This window comes from Plectropomus leopardus, chromosome 2 (assembly GCF_026936395.1).
Source record: "Plectropomus leopardus strain MGB_pleo_1.0 chromosome 2, ASM2693639v1, whole genome shotgun sequence".
Lineage (NCBI taxonomy): Eukaryota > Metazoa > Chordata > Actinopteri > Perciformes > Serranidae > Plectropomus > Plectropomus leopardus.
In genome coordinates, this window is record NC_142177.1 from 32,775,355 (window position 1) to 32,799,790 (window position 24,436).

Here is a 24,436-nt window from a genome sequence, read left to right on the forward strand (position 1 = left end):
TTGTTAACATCATGATGGTGTGTCCGTCGTTATGAGGTTGATGCATTGTAATGTTGCGATTTCATGAACCTCCTACAACAATAAAATTTTCACAAGCTTTAGAAAAAAAAAGTCTTACTGGTGCATCTCGAGGTCCATGAACACCTGCACGGTGCTGCACAGCCTGTTGTACTTTATAATATAATAATACTTTGGTTCGCAGCCGAGTGTGAAGCGACCGGGATGAGAATCAGCGCCTCCAAATCCGAGGCCATGGTTCTCAGTCAGAAAAGGGTGGAGTGCCCCCTTCAGGTCGGGGATGAGATCCTGCCCCAAGTGGAGGCGTTTAAGTACCTCGGGGTCTTGTTCAGGAGTGAGGGAAGGATGGAGCGGGAGATCGACAGGCAGATGCAGCGTCTGCACTAATGCGGACTCTGCACCGATCTCACGTGGTGAAGAGGGAGCTGAGCCGAAAGGCTAAGCTCTCAATCTACCGGTCGATCTTAGTTTCTACCCTCACCTATGGTCACGAGCTTTGGGTAGTGACCGAAAGAACAAGATCACAGGTACAAGCAGCCGAAATGAGCTTCCTCCGTAGGTTGGCTGGGCTCTCCCTTAGAGATAGGGTGAGAAACTTAGTCATCCGGGAGGAGCTCGGAGTAGAGCCGCTGCTCCTCCGCGTTGTGAAGAGCCAGATGAGGTGGCTCGGGCATCTAATTAGGATGCCTCCATGACGCCTCCCTGGTGAGGTGTTCAGGGCACATCCCACCGGTAGGAGGCCCCTGGGAAGACCCAGGACACGCTGGAGAGACTATGTCTCTCAGCTGGCCTGGGAACGCCTCGGGATCCCCTAGGAAGAGCTGGACGAAGTGGCCGGGGAGAGGGAAGTCTGGGCTTCCCTGCTTAGGCTGCTGCCCCCGCGACCCGATTCCAGATAAGCGGAAGAAAATGGATGGATGGATGGATAATATTTCACACTTTTTGTCTCACCTGGCTGGTTCATGTCCTCGGGCTCAGAGTCACTGTTTCCTGCGTTGCTGACGGGGGTTTTGTCTGGGTCTGAGGAGAGCTGATGATCCAGCTTCTTTGGGCTGTCGATGAGGATCGGCAGGCGCTCCACCTGTGACACAAAGATAATATTTACAAATCTATCAAAATGAAACAGCACGTGCTCCATCAATAACAAACAATAGCTGTGATCACTGACTGACAGCATAGTCGGACTGCTTCAGCATCATACAGGATTATGATATTGCAAATATAACAACAGTAAAATTAAGTGAAAAGGCAACTTTACATATTCTGATGACTACACCAACTGTGTCCTATCTGACCACCCATTACTAATCAATCAGTCTCATTAATACATTACTATAGTAGGCCCATTGATGAGATGACATGGAATGAAATTGAGTGAATGCAGACAGTTTCACGGTCAAACTTGGACTAATAGCCATTTAATAGCTTTTTTTGAGGCTAACTTTGATAATTAAAGGGGACCTATCATGCTCCTCTGTAAATTGTTGCAATGTAGGATTTTCGTATTAAATGGTCTCAAATAATGAGGTAAATGTACAAAGTAATAATCACTGTGAGCAAAAAACATCAAACCATCTGAGTGTTTAGCAGTTTTTTCTACTCTAGTGACAGTTTGATATCACAAGGCAGGTTTCCATTAATCCTCAAACTGCACAAATTGAAATTGTGGATATAAAACACACCTAATGGAAAAACATCAATTTCAAAAAAACTCGAAACAGTTTTTGCGATCACATGAGGTATATCAGGCGATTCGAAAAGTCATATTTCGCAAAACCACAAGATAAACACAAGAGGTGTTATCGTACCGTGTAACTTTTTTAAAGATTGACCGAAACATCCAGAAGTTTTGAATCCACAATCCCTCTGGGAGATCGTGGACTTTTAAACTCCCAGAAATTCCTCATATGTGGCCGTTCCCACGTATAAGGATCTTGCCTTTCCATTATTGCTCGCATAACACACCTACGACTCCTTTGATTGACAGCTAGTGCGATGGTTGCAATAGAAATTAACCCGCTAATGTTTTTAATATCCATCGCCATAATTCTTCGAATGTTATCTCGAGAGGAGAAGTTGCATGACATCATTCAATGGAAACGCAGTCATTTTGCAATTGTGTTTTATCGACATTTCGAAAATGTCACTTAAATTTTGCACAAATCTGGGACAGAAAACAGAAAACTGAGTGATTTTATATGGTTATCTGCTCCAGGCACGCTACTGCTAGTGCTTACATTGCAAAGCCTACACTGCTACATGTACGTAGTTATAAGCTAACATTGGGGAAACGTGTAAACGTGGTGGCTGATGCTGTTAATTTCTCCCTGATTTCGGATCATATTCCTGCTGGAATATGTTCTGTTGTGTTTAGAAGCTTTTATTGTTGATTTTTCGCAGTTAAAAGTGCCGCTATTCTTTGTTACAGGTTTTTCCTAAAGTCCAATGACGGTGAAGAGATGGGGAGACACAGGAGACCTGGACACACTGACCAATCACAGCAAAATGGACATTTTCGAAAAGGGGGCTTAAAGAGACAGGCACTACAACGGAGGATATCACACAGAGGGTGAGTACTGGTGTTTCAGCACAGACAGCACGAGGAAGATAAAGTGTTTTTGGACTATAAAAGCATGTAAACTTACTCTAGAAGAAACAGAAAATACAAGTATGAACCTGAAAATGAGCACTACAGGTCCTCTTTAACAACCTGCCACTGGAGACATTGTGCTGAAGCAAGTGCTCAGTAGGGCTGGGCAATATATTGATGTTATATTAATATCATGCTATTTATGAGACAAGATATCATCCTAGATTTTAGATATTATATCATAAATGTTGTCTTTTCCTGGATTTAAAGGATGCATTACTTTAAAGTGATGCAACTTTTTGAACTTTCAGACTGTTCCAGTTGTTCTTCTATTTGCCTCTATCCACATTACTGATCAAAAATCTAATCAGCTCAATATTTTTTGAACTATACACAAATACTATAATATCGTTGCAATATCAACATCAATATCAAGGTATTTGGTCAAACATATTGTGACATTTGATTTTATACATATCACCCAGCAACTACTGGTCAAATATTTAATGCGCCAATAAGCAGAAAATGAATTGGAAGTTACTGTGATAACTGAGTTATTAAGTCATGAAATCATTAAATCAAGCATAAATGCCAAAAAAAAAAACATATTTCCAACCTCTAAAATATAAGAGCTTCTTTTCTCTGCCTTAAAATATTATAAATGTAATGTCTCAAAAGGTTTTAAGACAAAAACAAGACATTTCATAGAATAAACACCTAATTCAAGAATCAATAAGTCATTTATTACAGCCCTAGTGGAAAGTACCACTTCAATATCTTTGCAATGGAGATACTTCACTCTTTCACAGATTCTTTGTGTGTGCTCAGACCTTTATGCCTGTAAACAGAGCATTTACACCAATTGTCCAGTAGGAGGCAGTGAGCCCAAAGCCTACAAACAAACAACAAGCACATGTCATCATGCTGCACCCAAACAAAATTAACAAAAGGATGCTCAGAGTAACATTTAGCCTGATTTTAGTGATTATAATAATGAAGTGATAATACACATGTCAACATGTATACACATACACCACATAAACAAAATATAATAAAAGGACTATGAGGGAGATGACAGATTAAGGGAGGTGTTTTTAATGCCTTTGAGATAATTGAGAGGCTGCAGCTCATTACACACACACCTACATCCATCTGTACTCCTTCAGCGACACTCTCCCTAAAATTAATGACTGGATCACACAGAGGCTGCGAGCTGTCACTCGTGGTAGTAACAGAGGGTTTGGTGGTTTGCCTGCTGACAGCTCCCTGCAGGCGAGTGCACTAGAGAGCGTGCTGGCTGTGGGTTGTTTATCATGTCGCGCTGCAAGTGGTGCTGAGCTCGGGACACTTACACACACGGGGAACGGCTCTGCGCCCTCCTGGATGACAAAGCCCTCGATGACATGTGTGAGGACCTGGGGCTTGACGATGGCCTGGGGCGGTTTGTTCTCTCCGTTCTGCGGCGTGCTGCCCGTCACGGTGGGCGCCTCACTCTCATTTCCTGAGGTCATGGCTGGAGGTGGGGTCCCAGGTGCAACACTCGGCCTCTTGGATGAGCCCCCGCCTGCTGACCAAGAAATGAAAACAAACGTCATCCAGTTAATGTGTAGAGCATGTACTCTGTGAGAGCTCGTCAGTGGTGGATGGAGTTTGATTAATTAGAGCCAAAAGAAAGTGGTTGATTAATCGTTTGTGTCATTTTTCAAGCAAAAACATCAAAACAGCCTCTCGTTGTAGCTCATTGAATGTGAATATTTAATGCTTTTCCTTGTCACATGTGACCTTAAACTGAATATTTTGGGACTTGGACTGTTAGGCGCACATAAATAAGCATTCTGAAAATGCCACACAGGGCTCTGGTTAATTACACTGGGCATTTTTCACAGTTTTGTAACCTTTTACAGCCAACAAACAAACAAAAAAAGAAACCAGAAATCCAAATCAGTTGTCTAATTCAATTTTTAAATCAAATATATTAAATATTTTTTTATTCCAGCTTCTCAAAAGTGAACACTGTCTGCGTTTCATTGTCATATGTGATCAAAAACTGAACATTTTAGGGGTTTTGGACTGCTGGTCGCACAAAATAAGCATCCTGAAAGTGTCACATTGGGCTCTGGATAATTACACTGAGCATTTTTCACTGTTTTGCGACATTTTATATGCGAAACAATTGATTATTTAAGAACATAATCAGGAGCCCTGGATTAATAGTCTGATTCAATCTTTAAATCAAGAACACCTCATTCCAGCTTCTCAAATGTGAATACTTACTGCTTATCTATCTCATATATGTTGATAAACCTAATATTTTGTGGTGTTGGACTGGTGGTCACACAAACAAGTATTCTTCACGATTTTGTGACACTTTACTAGTAAGATAATAATCAAAAACCCAAATTAATTGTCAAAATCAATCTTTAAATAAAATATATGAATTATTTTTTGACTCCAGCTTCTCAAATGTGAATACTTTCAGCCTTTGCTTGTCACATGTGATTGTAAACCCAACATTTGGGGGTTTTGGACTGCTGGTTGCACAAACAAGCATTCTAATACTGTCCCACAGGGCTCTGGATAATAACATTTAGCCCAGATTAAATTGTTTAATTCAATCTTTAAATCAAAACCATCAAACACTTTTTGATTTCACTTGCTGCTTTTCCTTCTCGTATGTCATCCTAACTTGATTATTTTTGAGTTTTATACTGCTAGTTGGACAAAACAACACATTAAAAGACATAAAAGTGGGCTTTAGGAATCTGCAATGCACGTTTCTCTGAATTTTATCACATCTTACATGTCAAATTAGTAATCAAGAAACCAAGCAGCATCTTAAATGACATTTAAATTGATAATTACTTGTAGCCCTTTAATCAATTTACAGTAAAAAAAAAAAAAAACGTACACCTGCAATGTAGAAGAGGGTTAGACCACCTCTGTTTACCCACTGCTATTAGGAACAAACTGAATAGCTAAAACTTTATTTAAACTGTTTATTTTGACAATTTTACATATCTAAATAGTGGTTTGTCCTTAAGTAATCCCCGATTACAGCATTCATGAGGTCATGTTATTCGAACCAGACACATTATTATCACAATATAGTCATCTTCATGCAAAACAGTACCCAGTCATATAGCCACCTGCCTGCTGCCGATTTAAATTACTTTTCTGTACTCATTGCTGCTGAAAAAAAACATTTGCAGTGACCTACTGACACACAGTCGATCAATAACAAACCGTAAATCCGTCATGCATCACTCCCCTCCATCACAACAACGACGCCTGCCTCCGCTAAAACCCACAAAGCGAAAGTAAACATGAAGCCGTCGTGCTGAATCATGTTAAAAGTCTCCACTGTTGCATTCGCTTTCTTACCAACTTTCGCTGAGTTCACAGAGAAAACATGTGCGGTTTGTTCGTGTTTGTTGTTGTAATGATCCGACAGAGACACACCGACCTGCCGCCGCTGTTTGGACTGCGCTCGCTGCAGCGCCGCTTCGGACCAGTTAAAGAAAAGCTGAAAACAGGATCCGCCTCCAGTTTCCTCCCACAGCAGCTAACAGAGCAGCTACCAGAGCAGCTGAGCCCCTCTGCAGCCTGCTGCTGCATGACTGCAGCCAAAACACTGCCTCTATTTTCAGCCTAATGCTGAAAAGATTTTATTTTTGTCCCAACCTATTAAACTACAATCCATTACAGCGAATAATAAACAGGAGAGAGTGGGTGGTTGCTGCAGGGCCATAGAGAGGAATTTTAGGGTCCGGGTCCCCCCAATGCATCATCTGAGAAAAAATTTGATGAGACGCCAAAAAGATCTCTAAATATATAATTTTTAGTTTTAATCTATTTTCCACACTGACTGGCACACATTCATTGGTGGAAAGTAACTAAGTACATTTACTTAAGTACTACCTGAGTACAGTTTTGATGTACTTTGCAAGAGTTTATCAATTTTCTGCTTCTTTACACTTCAACTCCTTTACAATTAAATGCAATATTACTCTACTACATTTATTTGATAAGTTCACCTACTTTGCGGATTCAGATAATCAATACAAACATTATCAATAATGATGTAATATTACAGATTAAGATATAACTTTATTGATCCCCAAGGGGATATTCACAAGTCGACCGGCAGGTTGAAGTTGAATATACTTTATTAATCCCTGAAGGGAACTTTAACTGTCAACTGACAACTTGATGTCTGACACAAACAATAGAAAAACATGTAAACATTAAAACTACATTAAATACATAAAGTAGTTGAAAGTTCCACCCGTACCAGCTTAAACATTGAAATTAGGCAGGCCTACATTTTAATTAGTGCTCACATAAATATCACAATATCTTTGACCAAATACCTCGATATCTATATTGTGACAATATTGTTGGGTTGGTTGGTGCTTTCAATAAGCATTTACACAACGAGATATTGATAAATGTTTGTCAGTAACATGGATATAATAGGAAAGGGAAATGTTTGTCTTAACATGACCTAAAAAAACCCCAAAAAACCCAAAATCCAGAACAGAAAACACAAAGGATATAACATCAGAGTCATCAGTGCAGGCTATACTGTACATTCTGTAGTATGTGTTCATCAGTATGCGCTTACTGTAACGCTGTCTACTCTATTTACACACTTAAATTTAAATACTTTTAAGAGAAATCACAGTGTGTCTGAATATCTGTTAGCAGAGAGCAGAGCTGAAGTTCCAAATTCAGTGCAGATAATCTTTGTAGCTGGAAACCTTGTTAACTCAATAAGCCACTTTGACAGAAAATCAGCTTTTGGTACATTTTCCTAAAGTTTGAAAAAAAGCAAGAAAAAAAAAGAAAAGCTGAAACTTTGGGCCCATCGTCATCAGCCCATCAGCCTCTGCAGCCAGTGGATTACAAAAATAGTTTCCTGCTCTGGTGGTGAATATCACACCCAACTCACAGCACATAAACGGCTATTTGTGGTCTTCAGAATGTTTCATTTTACAAGAAACACAGCATTAGCTCCATTTCCAACCGTTTAGGAGAAAAATCACTATAGAAACTGATCCCTGTCAACATGTAGAAAAAACACCAGAATAATTTTGTGCTCAGCAGGAAGATTTAGCTTCTGCAAGATGGTGTGCTACTGACCATGAGTCACCTATCAGAGCTGGCTTTATCCCTTTTATCCAAATCACCTGGCTTAGAAAAATGTGCACAATAAGCAGAAAATGCAGCAATATAAAATACATTTTACTGACGATGCAACATTTCTGGGAAGCTTTTTGACTGGATGATATTGTGAAATCAGTTTCGAGTCATCCCACATTTCATCTCACGTTTTTAGAAACTTAGATTCTTTCCAGCAGCCATCATAGTATTCTATGATACAAGCCTGCCTCAGCGTCTAATGGACAAAAGCTGTTCTCTTCCTCAAAAATGGACACCAACAGTACTACTATACTTTGACTTACCAGTTCATTAGCCTGAACATGTGTGCTAATTCAGCAGAATAACCGTGCACTAAATCCTTTTTATCAGCCTCTACAGGATGCTGCAACAACAAACACAAATTCAGCAAATCCCTGTGACTTCGATACGAGCTTGCAAATTTCTCCAATCACCACAGCTTTTCCGCTAATTTTATCAATCATTATAGTTTCCCACGAGTCACAAAACAAATGTTCTTGTTTATGGCGAGGAGGTTAAAAAGAAGAGAAGTTGCGGCGTTCCATCAGGCCAAGCGCACCCAAGTAGGGCTGAGAGATATATCTTTCAAATAATATAATGATATTTTTAGGCTTTATTGTGATACGCGATATATATCTCGATATTTTTAATCTCCTCTAAACTACTGTAAACCACTAAAATAAAAAAATATTAAATAACCTACAATTATAAATAAAATAGCAACTGCCATAAAAAAGTTACATAAAGTACTACTATAATATAGTATAATAAAATACTGTTATAATGTTAAATAAAGTAAAGAATGAAGTTAAATAAAGTATCGTTCTTATTAAATAAATCAAAGCGGAACCCACTGTGCTTTGATTTTAAGGACCCGGCTCGTCTGTTTTTGCTGTGGACCTGAAGCTTCTGGTCAACAGTTGGATGTCAGCGTTAGCGGAAGTTAAACTGTAACCGCGGTATGAGGATTCATTCACTGCGAGCTGAAAAAAAATAACAGCTCTCCCGTTAATATATTAATAGTATTTGCAGGTCATTGTGGTGCTCCATGGTCACAAAATGTGACTAAACAGTCACGCTCTGGAGCTCTGCATAAGCCCTGCTCTGTGTCTGTGTCTGTAAGAGACAGAGAGCTGCAGCCGAGGGATAAATGAAACGTCGCTCAGTGTCTTAAGCTGAATTCCCACGTTCAGAATCGCTCTCCAGCTCCTCAATGTTTGTTTGTTTTGGGGCCGTGCGTTGTGTAGACGCCCCTGCGGCACATGGACGGATGCAAAGCGTGAAACGATAAGACTTTTTTTTATCGTTAGATGATATATTTTGTCATATCGCACAGCCTTACACTCAAGGAAGTTAAAAAGAGCGCACCAGAAGCACACTTAAGCAGATATCATCAAGTCTATCGTCACTATCGTCGGCTGTAACCCTCCACCATCACAGCTCCTGTAACACCATGGTTGTGTCTTACCCCACAGCTCCCATGGGGTCAAAGAGCGTGTCCCAGCCTTCATGGGATAGCCTTGGTTTGGTGTGTAGATGCACAAACTTCTTACATTTACCAACAAAATTACGCAAGTAATTTAAGACAGTGCAAGGCAATTCCCTCATGCCCTAAACTAAAACAGAGGTAAACTGTTTTGCACAAAAAAGCTGTATAAAACATTACAAAATGTATCACAAGGTTTAGAAAAGCTGACATTTTTGGCCTCAATAATTCCAAAAAAGCCAGCAAAAATCTGGAGGGACTGCCTGATACTGTTAAGGTTTTGTTGACACCTTGTCAGAAAGGCTGTTGTTGTTGTTTAGTGGTGTTGTATGAATTTGCAGTATAACTTTTTGCACCCTCATGTACGTAAATAAGTGTGACTACAATATGATCATTTTGCGTCTCCTGCGCTGTGGGGGTCAGCCTCAGCCCTGCTCACTGACTGACAGGCTGATATTGCACACTATCACAGTTAATAAGTGCGTGCCAAAACGTCTCCAATGTAATTTACACACAACAAAATAACCAATATGAAAGTTCATTATGAGTCTGGTTATGTTACTGTCGTTGTGATGTTGGGAGCTTTTTGTTTGGTTTGTGGCTTTAAGTGATTGTGCAGCGTTGAGGGAATTGTGGGTATCAGGTCAGCTTTTTGGCTGCAGCTCAGGGAAATCAACAACAAACAAAGCAATAAGAGACGGAGGATAGTGAAAGTAAATGTGCTGCAGACACAACATGTTCTGAATTACAAGTAAACATCAGCATTGATTTTCTTTTCCTCCACTGAAGGTGTACGAGAGTCGGCCAATACAAACGGAGCAGAGCAGAAATAATGGTACAGTTTCTGCTACTTCTTGTCCTAGTGGCTAATTGTTTAAAAAGTTTATTTACCCAAATGTTTGAGCGTAAAATAGCAGTTTAGGAAGTCATGCTGAGTCATTACCTTGTGGCTGAGCAGCTGGTGCGGCTGAGTCGACCTTGGGCTGCTCTACAGGCTTGGCGGGTTGTGATGGCGAAGGCGCAGGTTGCTGCTGTTGTTGTGGCTGCTGTTGCTGCGTGGCGGGGGCCGGACACGTCTCTCTGACCACCAGTGAGGTTGGCTTATCTTTACTGTCCTGAACCAGTCGAGAGGCCTGAGAGGTGCATCAGAGAGAAAGGAAAACATGAGAAAGTAACATCTGAGACAGTCAAAAAAAAAAAAAAAGACAGATCAGGGACTGTTAATACCTTTAATGTCAGTGACTCAAGAACTGAAAACCATTAGGCTTGGAAAATATCACACCAGTGGGAAAATATTACACCAACAATCCCAAACGCAGAAGATTCCTGTGTTTTTTTAACGTGTCTGTCTTGGAGCAGACATGGATTCAGTGGGTGTTGTTGGAACAGTAGTTTTTGTTTTGCTGGTTACCACTTAAAAAAATCAAGAATGTGAGCAACACAAAAAGTACTAGTCGGCTTTTGTTGGCTTTTTCTCTCAGTAGATTCAGCAAGTCTAATCTGTGTCAGACGGCGTGGAGCCCGTCGGTGAATGAAATCACTCTGACTGACAGTCGGGCTCAGTGGACGAGAAGAGAAACAGAGGTGAGGACAGTAAACAAGGAGCTAAAGTCACAGGGCGTCTGATCATAACAAACACGTTTTATTAGTTGTATTTTTAATTGAGATTTTAACAGAAATGTTAAAATGGTTAGTAATTTTTTGTGTTACTGTTCGCTCGAACACGGTAAATAGAATTTGTTTTGTTAGCATCGGGTTGTGTTGTTGAAGTGCTAACTGGCAAACTAGCATCTTGAATCCATCCCGACGGTTTACCGGTTTCCCTTTTTAATCACAACTACAGACTACCGTCACCTGCTGGGATGCAGGAATTTCGTCTCTTGCAGGCGGCACACCTATGTGCCAGTTAGCCGTTGGCTGTAGTCTTTTTTCGTGTGTTCAATTACAACTTTTTGTCCAAGACACAGGTGACGTGAGGTGATTTAACAGTCAGATCTGATGAGTTTGGTGTGTCTGGGCCTAACGTGCTGAAGTTGGGCAGGTATAATGTTTAAACCATGTTAGTTTAGCGTATTAACATGCTAACATGTCATTAGTTTTGCTGATATTTGGTCATAAACCAAAGCACTGGTCAAATTCAAACTTTAACCTGATGGTGGCGCTAGAGGAAAGGGGGGAGGGGCTTGAATGTGTTTAAATGGATTACCCCGAAATTTGTTAATCGCTGTAGATATTTCAGCCTGGACCAAAGAGGTGGACCAACCAACCAACCAACCAACCACCAAACTTAACAGCACAATGCTAGCAGGGCTAAAAACAAATTATTTCCCAGTTGACATTACTTTCCATAAAGACTGAAACAATGAAACACTGGGAGACAGGGATTGTGGGAAAAACCCCCATTAACAACAGTAACTGTCCAAACATGGTCCACTGTGTCTAAAATACACAAAATCTAAAGACAGCTATTAACTTTAAGGAAAAGGGGAAGTCTCTGGCCTTCTTCTTCTATCTGTGGTCGTAATCTTATCAATCAAAGTTCTTCACATGCTCCTCTGAGACCCTGGTGTGTGTGTGTGTGTGTGTGTGTGTGTGTGTGTGTGTGTGTGTGTGTGTGTGTGTGTGTGTGTGTGTGTGTGTGTGTGTGTGTGTGTGTGTCTGTACTCACCGTTGGCTGTATCTGGAGGTTGATGGCGGTGAGCTGGACGGGCTGAGCTTTGGCGTGGTTGAGGGAGGAGTGGAGGGCGTGGGGGCTGATGGTGGAGTGGAAGATGGTGGCCTGCTGGCTGGGCGTGGAGGGCTGGTGTGGAGCAGGTTTGGGCAGTACGGGGACCGGGTGCTGTGACGGTTGAATGGAGGCCGTCTGCAGCAGCTGGCCCGCGGTCCTCTGGGAAGTTTGGCTCTGATGGACCACAAACTGCTGCTGCTGCTGCTGCTTGTGCTGCTGAACCAGGGAGTGGGGCTGAATCTGTGTGTACGCTGGAACGACAACAACAGCATTTATCTCTTTCTGCCTAACATACACTAAGAGGCTTTAATAAGATTTTTGTATGACTAAATACCCTCTCACGTCTAGATTCAAGAAGTTTATTGTCATATGTACAATAAAAACACAGCGGTTTACACCGTACATGAGATTCTTAATTGACAGTCTCCCTTTATGAAAAAAAATTTAAAAATTAAAATAAGCCAAAACAAAGAACTAAGTAAAAAAGCTAAAAAAGTAAAAAATATAAAATGTAAGGTGCACTAAGCCAGGAGCAAATGTTACAAACAAATCAATGCACTATGCATAAATGTAATATTGCTCATGTTTTTAGTCACAAACTATAAGATTTTACAAGTCACTACTTATTTCGCCTCCTGTTCCTTGTGGAAAATATTACACCAAACTCCCCGAAATAAAAACAACATATTAATATGTTACACGTCTGTGAAAACACATAACCCTAGAAACACAAGATAAAAGGCGTCATGTGTCGACAGTATTCTTGTCAATTCGGCATCAATTTAATCCATAAAGATAAACTGTATTTACATACAAATTTTACATTTTGCATTTTGTCGCCTCAACTCACCGCCGGCCTCCATTGTTTAGCTGCACTATTTTAGTGGGAGAAGACTGTGGGAACGAGAGGAGAACCATGTAAAAGATTAGGATTTCTCACTAAAATAAGTGCCGGTTGGTGAATCTGATACACGCTGAAATAAACATCGAGTCTCCTTCTCGCCACAACTCCACCAGATTCTCCTCTTTTTCCACAGTACAAAAAAAAAAGCAAGACGTGTCTTTTTACAGCCATGCACCTCCCCAGAGTCCAGAGTCCCCTCCATGTTTACTGTCTACCCAGTTTTCTGCTTCCTGTTTGGTGCTGCAGAGAGCCCAGTGATATTAAACATGTTTGATTTTATTAAAACATCAAGACGAGAAAAAGACTGACATAGTTTTATGACCCCCCCCTCCAACATCAAACGATCGAGATCAGAGGAGCATGCAACAAATGTGGGGAAATTCTCAGGATTTTATTCCAACATTGGAAATTTGTCTGTGATAGTGAAACAGCTTTAAAAAGTTTTAGTTAGCATTAAATTTTGGATTCAAGTCTATTCTAGTTTAAGTCTCCCATGCCAAATGTACTGCACTGAAAGAGTTAATAGTCGCTGTAATCATTTTTTTCCTTACATAATGGCTATAAAGCATTTTTAAAAAATATCAGAATCTATATTCTGATTGCAAATTTTTTGGACTAACTTTAAAAATGAAAATATAACTACAGAAGATACTACTGGAAAAGTAAGAATTCGATGTGAAATATTGCTAAAACAAAGTAAACTATCTGATTAGCCAATAAGAAAATCAATGTGCAACAGTGGTGGTAATCTGTAAATCTGTAAACCACTAAATGAAGCCAAAATGCAAAACATTCTCCAGTTCTAGCCTTTCAAATGTAAATTATTTATCGCTTTTTAAAACATTATATCATTATAAATTGAATGCTTTTGGATTGTTGATCAGACAAATGTCACTTTTTTCTAGTATAGTTATAGTTATAGGGTTATTGTTATAGTATAGTTGCAGGACCAGTGTTAAAACAAAGATTACCCAAAACACACTGCACATCAGATCACACATTCTTCTTCTCTATAAGGTGATTCAGATACACCAAAAGCTATAAGTCAAACACGTTACGAAACATGAGCAGTGCAGACGTCTGCACAGAGGAGCTGGCATCGCAGCTTTCACCTGTGTGCCCCATGTTGACAGGATGTAATATTAAGAGCTCGCTGAAAGGTGCACTGAGAGGCCCGCTGCTGCAGTTTAGGTCTGACCATTACTCACAAATTGTTTCAAAATGGCCTGTCACCACCTGTCTGCGCCGCTGTGGGTTAAGAGACATCCTGAGCTCATAACTTGCCCCAAAACCCGAGACACAGCACATCAATCTTGCATTGTGGGAGCACGTCTGAGTGAGAGAGAGGTTCAGCGGAAGCAGCCAGAGGCCAGTCTAATATTAGAAATGCCTCAGGAACGAACACGCAGAGCCAACTGTCCACGACACTCTGTAAGGAGTTCATGTTGAGTCAGCAGGTCAGAGCCTCTCTGCCGCCTCCTTGATCTGTAACAGCTCTACCAGGAAATACAGAGAAGTAATCGACTCGTTCTTATTACTGAGACACAAACAACAAACGACTCCTGCACCACGGCACTGCACGGTAGCTTCTGCTATATGAGCCGTGTGAACACAGAGGTGTGTTTGGCCCTGTTAATAAACCCCCCCAATAAATCCAAGCATGGAAATCTGCCAAGTACATCAGCGTTTGACTCAAATCTCCCCCACCCCCGCTTCCACCCTCCCCCTGTTCTTTTCATGATGTTTTGTGTGGGATAGGCTCCATCTGGTTTCAAAGTTTCCCTGTGAGGCACAAACCGCAGTCTGTGCCCTGCTGTGGGATATATAGATGTTTCTGTCCAGCAGAGTTTGCATGTCATTAGTCCTTTAATGCTACACGATCTGCTGAAAGTGTTTTTTTTTCACATAGAGAGAGAATTCAGAGCTATGGTGTAAAGGGATATTTTACAATGTTGAGAGCAGGATGTATGTGAGCCCGGGTGGGTTAGATAGTTCTAGGACTGCAAGCAACAAATATTTACATTGTCGAATTATTTGTTGATTGTTTTACCGATTATTAGTTGTTTGGTCTGTTAAGTGTCAGAAAATTGTGAAAAATGATGAACAGTGTTTTTTCATTACTTTTTCCCAAATGCAAAGATATTCAGTTTATTGTCATAGAGGAGTAAAAAACAGGATATATTAGCTGGAATCTGAGAATTAAATTTTTTATCATCATAATTACTTAAAGCGATGAACGATTTTGAAATTAGCTGACATTTAAGTATTAAGTAAGTAATCAATTGAAAAACGATTATATTTCAACAATCACTTCAGGGGATAACATCCATCAGTTCAGCAGTTATGCCTTTGTGTGGCAAAAACAACTGATTATTAGATGCTTGGGGATTTTCTCTTGTAAGATTATGCAAAACTCCTTAATTTAAATTGTAAGAAGTTTGGAAAATCCTTTTTTTAGTAGGAGGAGTAACCACAATGTGTAAGAAGAAGAGAACACCATTATACAAATGACTTCATTCTCGACCTTAGAAATAGTAGTTTGACAAAACTAGAGCTCGAATGATTTGCAATTCAATGGAGGAGTTGACTGACAGAAAAATATTCAACAACTTTTTAAAAAAAATATAGAACATAATTGTCAATGTTTCAAGTGAAAACAGTGAAAAAATGCTGCACATTCCAGGTTCTAGCTTCTCAAATGGCAACATTTTCTCCTTCTCTTTGTCAAATTTGTTAAATTTGTTGACAGTTAAACTAAATAACTTCTGGTTTTGGGGGAATGGATGATTCCCTTTCTGTGAGGATGCTGTCCCAAAATCAGTGATAATCACTGCAAAGCAGCAGTGTTGAACTAACCAGTGCGATACACACATGAACTAACGTGCATGCTCAGCTGGACTGGTTTATCACAACAGAGAGGCTAAGATTACCCCACACACACACACACACACACACACACACACACACACACACACACACACACACACACACACACACACACAGAGGTTGTGTGACTTCATTCATCCACTATATCTTTAGATAACAAAAAGTGGTTTGTTGCTACATTAATGCTCTGAATGACGCATGCAGAACCTTGAAGGAGTTTCTCGTCAGTCTGAAGCACTCAGACTTTGCTGCGGTTGTGTTTCACTCCTTCTCATAATCTGCCTTCTTGATGTTTGGCAACCAATGTATGTGCAATAACAACCATGTGACTGTGGCACTACTCCAGGACAATAGGGCATGAGAAATACCTCGAGACCGCTCTTATTCTGTCGTTGAGAACATTTTGCTCACTGTAACTCACATTAGATTCCAGATACAACATTGATTTTTTTCATGGTTAACATTAATAATTATGCCGTCGTAAACGCAGCCATTAAATAAGAGAGACTATGAATTACTGCCACCTGAGAGTCAAAACACATCAGGAATGGATCCATAATTGAATTGTAGCACTCAAAGTCTGACACAATAATAAGGTAGCAAGAGATTTCCGGCCCCAGTGTGAGTGAAGGAGGGGGATTTCTGAATCAGTGCGCACCGGATATGACCAGCCCTCCCTGTGAATCCTGACAACTTTCTCAGACTCTAACGAGGAACAGAGAGAAGTCCTGGAGGAGGAGGAGGAAGAAGGGGGAATTCATTTAAATGCTATTCTGCCTCAAGGTCTCAGGATGAAGCACTGGAATGACTCAGCCGCCCCCTCCACCCACACACATACAATCGCACAATATTCAGTATTTGGCAGTGATCTCCACGCCCCCTAAGTTATGAATGTGTGTAGATCTCTTACTCTACGGGTGTGCTGTTGCACAATGTCCAGCGGTCGAGGACAGTATATGATCCTGATGGGTTTGTAGCACCAGGCTCTGGAAAATCCCTGAGTTTCCACATTCTCACTGGCTGCTGCTTTGGCTTACGTTCATGAAACACATTCCAACCTAAAACAACAGAGCAACAGCAGGCCTTACGCCATCTTTCTTCACTTAAACTCAATCCAGACACTGACTTGGAGATACTTTATCAAGTAGGCATTAAGAGAGCTAAATTAATCCAGTTCCTGACTGGTTTCAAAACTCCACATCTCTGTGTTTTAGCAGTTTTATACTCTACAGTGAGGCTGAACACTGAGGCTGTGAATGTCAGTTTTAATTGACAAAAAAAAAAAAAACCAGGAGTCGAATTATCAGCAGAGATCTTTCCTCTCAAAAACAAACACTCAGTGATTTCAACCAGTCAGAACACTGAATAAAACCACTCCACAATACAAAATCAGTGTTTCTCTGACGCTGCTCGTCACAGCGGGGACGCTAAAGCAAAGACGTAAATGGCCCTGTCTACAGGCAGTGTTGGTTTAGTTTGTCCATCCTGGGCTACTGTAGAAACATGAAGGCACAAACATGGTGATCTCTGTAGGCGAGGATCTGCTCCCTGTGCTAAACTGACGACAACATGATGATTCTCATTTTAAGATGATTAGACACTACTGAAAACATACTTATTATGTTTAATTCCTGCCAATTTATGTCCCCCTAAATCCTACACACTGGCCTTTTAAAGTCCCCGTGAAATTAAACTAAGAGCGTCTTCAGCTTCTGTGCTGTACATCGCTCAAATGTTACATTTACGTGAAATATGTGACGGTTATAAAACGGATTTAAAACAAATCCTCCTTTGATCGGACTACTAAAAAGTGTTCAGGGCCTTGTGTTTAGCGCAAACGGAGCTACAACGAGGATGATGAATGGCTACCTAGATGCCCAAATTCTCATATGACTGGACGGACTTTTGTTAACCTGGTTTTAGAAAAAGAGATAAGATAGAGATTTTAATGTAAAATTACACTGATACTGATTTTTTATGTGGCATATAACAAATATCATAGAACAATGATCAATTAATACAGGGACTCAGGATTAAAACTGGGAAAATTTACTTTTGAGTCTTGGGGTCTTTTAGTTTTGCATTAAGTTGAAGCATTTTTCATGTTTTTCCTTGCCTTTCCAAGGTTTTTGTAATCATATTCAAGTGAAACTGGCAACTGATACTGCAGCTTGCAGCTACATAAAGATGCCAAGACAGACTTGCGTGTGCAGATCTGGTCTTTTCATCTGTGAACCGGGTGCTTTTGGGGGTTCCCTGCTGTGGTTCTCATAGTAAGGTGCTGGCTCTTCAGTGCCAAGAGGAGGCGATGACAAGCGCTGACTGCAACAAGCCAGACGTAACAATTGTTTCCACTCCAGCTCCTCGTCAAGGGAATGTCAAGTTCACAGTAACACAGACGAAGCTCTGAAATGATCTGCCATCTTTTGGAAAGTAAGATAAAAACCGATGACCAAAAATAGCAAAACACAGTGAATCACACCTCCTCAGTTTTCAAGGGTCAAGTTCAACACTAATGAAAGAAAAGATGTGTTTGATTTACGATACTATTTTAACAATAACATTTTGGTAACTAATATTAAGCCTCTTGAACATCTTTCTTGGCATGTATGACTTGTTTCCCCAACTTCTACCTTGCCCTCAAGTCATGCCAGAAATGTCAGATCAGCATAAAAGCGAGTCGTAACCTGGTTAATATGACTCAGAAAGTAAGTTTTAAGAGGTTTGTCATTATTTAGACTATGTGTACTGGTATTACAGGCTTACTCCCCAATTAACCTGGTCTGACTCACCGGATAGAGACTGTGGCTATAAGCCTGTCATTTGTCGGCTATTAAGGATATCTGCGTGTTGCTGTCTTTAAAATCCCCTATGCAAGATGACTGGATCGTGCTATAAGGCGTGTCTGCTGTTTTTCTTGTAGTGCAGTTTTTCTTGCTGATTGAATTGCTGTTAAGTTGACCTCGATTACAACAACTTGTGAATGCGCCTCAAAAGAGCCTAGACTCTGAATTTCAGGACTCTCGTGCCCAATAGAGTTGATTTGCCACTTGATTTGCAAACGTCTCCAGTCAAACAATCTAAATTCAGTCCTTTTGGCACCGGGGTGTCTGATATCAGACCACCGTGACTCCCACCAGGATCAGCAAACTTCTGTTGCTGCTCTTTTCAGAGCTGCTCTCCTCTCAGGTGGTTTGCCCTGTTAGCAAAACTTAACAGCAACAACTAACGCTTAACGGTCCCAAGAAAATATAAACCACATTGGCTCGACTCTGTTGTTCAACCTGTTAATAACTGTTAGGTACTGTTAGCTGTGTGATGCCAACAGTTTGCCCTGTCAATGTGTGTGTTATACCCCGACACTATTTTGCTGCATCCTGGTCTTAGTGCTGCCCAAGGCAATTGTGACTGGTTTAGAGAAAAACAAACAATTCAGAGCATTTTCCCCTTATGGAAGAATCATGATGCGTGTCTCCAGACTATAGATTTTAATAAAACCTAGATACCAGACCAAAGATACTGGCTAGTAATTCAAATGGAGTTGCTCTTGTTTTCTAACTTACGGGTTTACTTTGGCAGTGGCCAACTGAATGTGTTTCTCCCTCTGGCCCTGTTTGCAAGTTCCTGCTCTGCTCATAGACTTTACATTGTGACTTCACAGATTTTTAAATCATGTTTCTCAGCTTGGGGAAAGTTTTTCAAATCGAAAAACTTTCATGGTTGATGGGGTTTCTAGTTCCAAGTGTCCTGTCATCAGTTTTACAGACAGCTTTTTTAAAATTTTTACAATGGTGGCTGCAGGGGATTTTTTCCGCTGCAATACCGTAAGAGGCCACTGGGGGAAAAATTGGCTGCAAGGCTGACATAGGGCTGTGAAGATGGGTCTGGCTACACAAGACTATAATTAGCCAAATAAAAAGGAGTCTAGCACGACCCATTTAGGGTGGAAAGCAAAAGTAATGTAGCGTGGTATTTATGCACTGTAACTAAATGCTCTTCTTCACAGTAATAAGTAATTCACGTAATTTGAAAAGCAACAGTCACACATCATTTTCTACATTTTAACAAAACTAAAAATACTCACTAATTAGACACAGAGCCTAATTGTATGTACTCATTAAAGCCAAGGTTATTATGGTAATCACGGATAACCAACTACCAGCCAAAATCTCTGGTTTCCTGAAGCTAAATTACAGGTTTGTCTCATCCATTAGCAACAACAGGACATTAAACATCAATCATGTAAGTAGTTGGCTAAATTTTAGGTTAAAAAGAGACAGAGACATGTCGGCACAAAAAGTTTCCTCTGATTTTATGCTGGAAATCAAAGTGCACAATCTAGTCACAGCCAAATTGAAACCAAGCTTTTACCCTAATTTGAGTCCCATCAGGCGGCCATACAGCCTCTCGTCCTCCTGAATCATGGTGTATTAACTCCCCAGCATCTCATGTGCACACCTGTCCCTCATGGCCTGCTGCTATGGCAACCCATGTTAATTTTTCCAGACAGCATGCAGCCAGATTTTCAGCTTCCATCCTCCCTTTTATTTTATGTGAATCCATTACTGCAACAAAGCAAGACACAGTTGTGCACTGACACGCTCAGATAATCCTGACTCCCCCCCCACCACCACCACACACACACACACAGGCCCTAAACATGCACGCACACATCTGAATAGGCAGCTAAAAACAACAGCATGCATTAACACGGTGTAGTGCAGTGTATATTAGGTTTATAGTCACATATGCTCATTGCTACCCCCAGCACACACTTGCACACATTTGGTACATACATACACACATTTTTATGCTCAAATACATTATTTTATGAAATGTGACGTCTTATCAGGATCCTCTCTAAATGTAATAGTGCATCTGAAGGGGTTTATCCTGCAAACAAACTGCACCAAATGTGATTAAATCAGCTTGTACCGCTGGCATATTCACAATCATTCACACTCAAATGAAAAAAATAACACAGCTGCTGACTTTCAATTACACAATAAGTGGTTTAGAGAGACTCTTGCGTGGCAGTGTGCCTTTCACAGCTTCTGATTCACAAAGCAGCTCGACTGTTCCAGACACGGCCCGACACACGCTCTTTAATACGGCTGGTTTCACCCCTTCAGTGAGTGAATAGGTTTGTGATGCAGGCCCTGACATGTCACACTCGCAGCCCAGGGAAAGCTATTAAAAGCTCCAAGTGTAAAAACTCTTTTCTCATCCAATCTCACTATAAACACGAGAACACATTTCTACTGTATACATGACAGCTGCCTGAAGGCCCACGTCTATTTCAGGGCTTGAAATGGTCATCTGTTTTTAAAAAAAGACGCACGCAGCAGCTGGCATACAGTTTAAGAGTTTAGTTATCTGCCCACAAAAATGAAAATAAACTTCCTATGCAATATTGAGTGTCACCGTCTGTACAGAAATAACACGAAGCCTCTAAAAAGACTTTGGGACTCCTGGCTGGTGGGTCGCAGTCCAAACGTGGGTTTTTGTAAAAACCAAATAATAAAAAAAAAATCTTAATTTGATGAGATAAAATCGTAATATAATGAGAATAAAGTCAGAATGTTAGAAGAAAAAAGTTGTTATTTTACAAGAAAAAAGTCATAATTTATGAGCATAAAGTCATAATATGATGCTAATGAAGTCAAAATTCGTATTTTTACGATAATAAAGTCGTATTTTTATGAGAAAGGGGATATTATATTATAAAAATAAACATATTGCCAGCACACTATAAATCCAGCAGGGCACAGGTCAACAGGTTACGTGTGTGTGGCACAGCACTACACCGGGGACAGTGGCTGCCAAGGAGGCTGCCTGTGCTCTCGCATAAAAGTATGACTTTATTTGCATAATATTACTACTTTATTCTCATAAAATGATGCCTTTTTTCTCGTAAAATTATGACTTTATTCTCATATTACAAGTTAACTCTCTTAAAATTACAACCTTTTTCTCTTAAAACTACAACCTTATTCCTGTAATATGACTTTTTCTCATAGTATTACCACTTTATTCTCGAAATCTCAAAAATAGATTCTTTTATCCTCAATGTGGCCCTAAAACTATGTCGTTCTGATTAAACTCACTTTGCTAATTTCCATTATTTTCACTACACAGACCAAACAGGAAATGCCTTTGTGGGAGAGATCACATAGGAGGATGTTCGCGCCTTTTTTCTGTTGGCCCAGATCTGTTGGCACTGATCTAAGCTCTGTCAGTGTCAGTTTCACATTATTTAAACTTTTCAGGCTGTGGGGCCGCAGACTCCACTCACCTGGAGCAATCAGGGGCTGAGCACTGACGGCTGTGACGCTGCGGCTCATGTTTATAGCTCGGACCTCTGTGACAGCTGCGCTGTCCCCCTTCTTCCCTGCTTCAGATGAACTGTCGGAGGAGGCCGCCTTCCCTCCTGTGGACGTCTGCGTGACTTGGCTGGAGTTCTTGACGAGTGCGGCAGGCTGGATGGGCACAGGGCTCTGCTTCAGACTGAGAGCCTGCAGCGTCTGAGTCTGAGAAGAGGACGTGGTCGCCCCCTGCTGGCCGCGGATGGCCAGATTCTGCACCTGATTCTGGGAGACACAGAATGGTATGAGATTATTGATACAGATAGAATCACAAAGGAGCAATATTAATAGTTTATCAGAAATGTGTTTATTACAGAATGCATGAGGATGTTCTTTACTGTTTTGCAAACTCACAGAGAGATCATCCAGTTATTATCACAGCAGAAGCACAAATAGTTTTTAGCCATTCATTGCCATCTCACAGTCTAGTGCATAACTTCAAGTTCAAGATGCTCATGTTTAATAAAAGTTTGCAATATCTTCCAGGGAACGTACCTGTGAGGAGGCCTGCGTGGAGCTCTCTGATTGGACGGCCGTCACTGTGGCTGTTGGAGTGAAGATGAGCTGTGGCGACAGAGGAACGGCACGGCCGAGGCTCCTGGCCACCTGCACCAGGTTACTCTGCTGAGCCTGGAAAGCATCACACACACAAGGAAGAAGTGGATCAGTAAGACATGAGGGTTTGTATTGGATTCTTCTCTAATCTCCAATAAAATAGCAAAGTGACTAATAGAAAAAGGGTGCAGCACAATTAAAAGGTAGTTATGATGACCCTTGAGCTCACAAAGGATTATGATTAACCCATTTTTACAAAAGACTATATATAGTATGATAAGGAGACATGCCACAACAATAATTCTGATTGGAGAAAAAAATATTGAAATAGTGAGACATACTTTGGGCAAGAAATCACACTTTTATCAAAGTCAGACGTTTTTTTTTTAAAAAAAAAAGCTCAAATTGTGTTTATTATGTCTATTGTGTGAATTTTTCTTACACTGCATACGTGTGCACACCATTAAAATTCAACTTTTTTTCATGATTAAACTTTTTATTTCTTTTTCGTTATTTGAACAAACATTACGAATGTTCAATCTATACAGAAAAAAATAAAAAAGTAAATTCTTTTTGGCAGTGTGTAACAGACTGTCACAACAATTATACAGCATCATGTTACAGCTCACTCTGCATGAACGTATAACGCACAGAGAGCGAGGACGAGGCACACAAGTGTCAGCTGACATGGTGATCATCTCAAACTATCACCTCCAGCCAGGGACCTCAGATATTTCTGAAAACCTTTAAACTATTATAACCTGTGTGGATAAGCTGCTCAAACGAAGCTTTCCAATATCTCCAATAGAAAGTGATTTCCAGCTTGTTATGAGTATAAAAATACTAAAATCATGGTTGTCCTCCTTGTAGTTACTGAGATACAAACATTTTCTTATCATATTAAATTTACTTTTTGGGCGCTTGAGACACTGTTTTTTATTTGTGTATTTTATGGTAGAAAATGCCCTAAAATAAGCCATAAACATGTTTTATTTTCAGTACACACCTGCTAGGGGCTCCTATCTATAAATAAAAGTTGTGCAGAAATATTATTAGTCATACAGCTGGTGAAAATATTTAGCTTGAGGATCCAGTTTTTTTTAGTTTCAGTGGGTTTCAATGCATTTTCAGTCTGTTTTACCATGTTTACCATGAAAACTACAGAATCACAGGTAATAAGGTAAATCTTTTTAATTTCTATCTTTAAAAGTATTTTTAAGACAACATATTGACATTCGTAATTATAGAGAATACTTGTATAGTTTTGAATATTTAATTGGTGAATATGTGGAAAAGCAAGCAACTAAAAAGAATTAAACACATTTGTGGGTTAAATGTGAATCATATGCACTAATATAGAGTAACCCAGTGATAAAAGCCATGGCAAACTTACAAATGTGTCTTTGCAGTCTGAGGCTTCAGACACGTTCGACGATGCTGTGTCATAATGAGGCGACAGCAGCAGTCTGTGTGCCAGCTGCCGAAATGATGGTAAGTTGAAACCCACAAGCTACCCACAACAGCAGCTAATAAAGACCGTAAACTCCTAGCAACTCATTTTTAAAACAACTGAACCTTAAGCTGCAGCAGAGGAACACCTGTGATGCCCAAAAACTGTTTTCAGAGCACACACATTAAAGACATCCCCTTCTGTGTTTTCTAATGGGCCCCCTGGGGCCCGACAGATTAATCTGACCACCCCCTCTGGTGGCAAGATGAAAAT

The 24,436-nt window shown here is 40.4% G+C and overlaps 1 protein-coding gene across 4 annotated transcripts in view; it reads right to left on the reverse strand.

Annotated features, from left to right (window-relative positions):
- phc2b (polyhomeotic homolog 2b (Drosophila)) overlaps positions 1-24,436 on the reverse strand; it is a 50,334-nt gene that overhangs the window by 6,580 nt on the left and 19,318 nt on the right. For 2 of the 4 annotated variants that reach the window (XM_042508921.2, XM_042508930.2), the window contains exons 6-11: positions 22,654-22,788; positions 22,089-22,383; positions 11,944-12,254; positions 10,219-10,408; positions 3,961-4,175; positions 970-1,099 (exon numbers count right to left, since the gene is read on the reverse strand). In XM_042508921.2, coding sequence (XP_042364855.1) covers positions 970-1,099; positions 3,961-4,175; positions 10,219-10,408; positions 11,944-12,254; positions 22,089-22,383; positions 22,654-22,788 — 1,276 coding nt within the window. The remainder of the gene's footprint in view (positions 1-969; positions 1,100-3,960; positions 4,176-10,218; positions 10,409-11,943; positions 12,255-22,088; positions 22,384-22,653; positions 22,789-24,436) is intronic. The other 2 variants (XM_042508938.2, XM_042508947.2) reach the window with 1 other exon arrangement.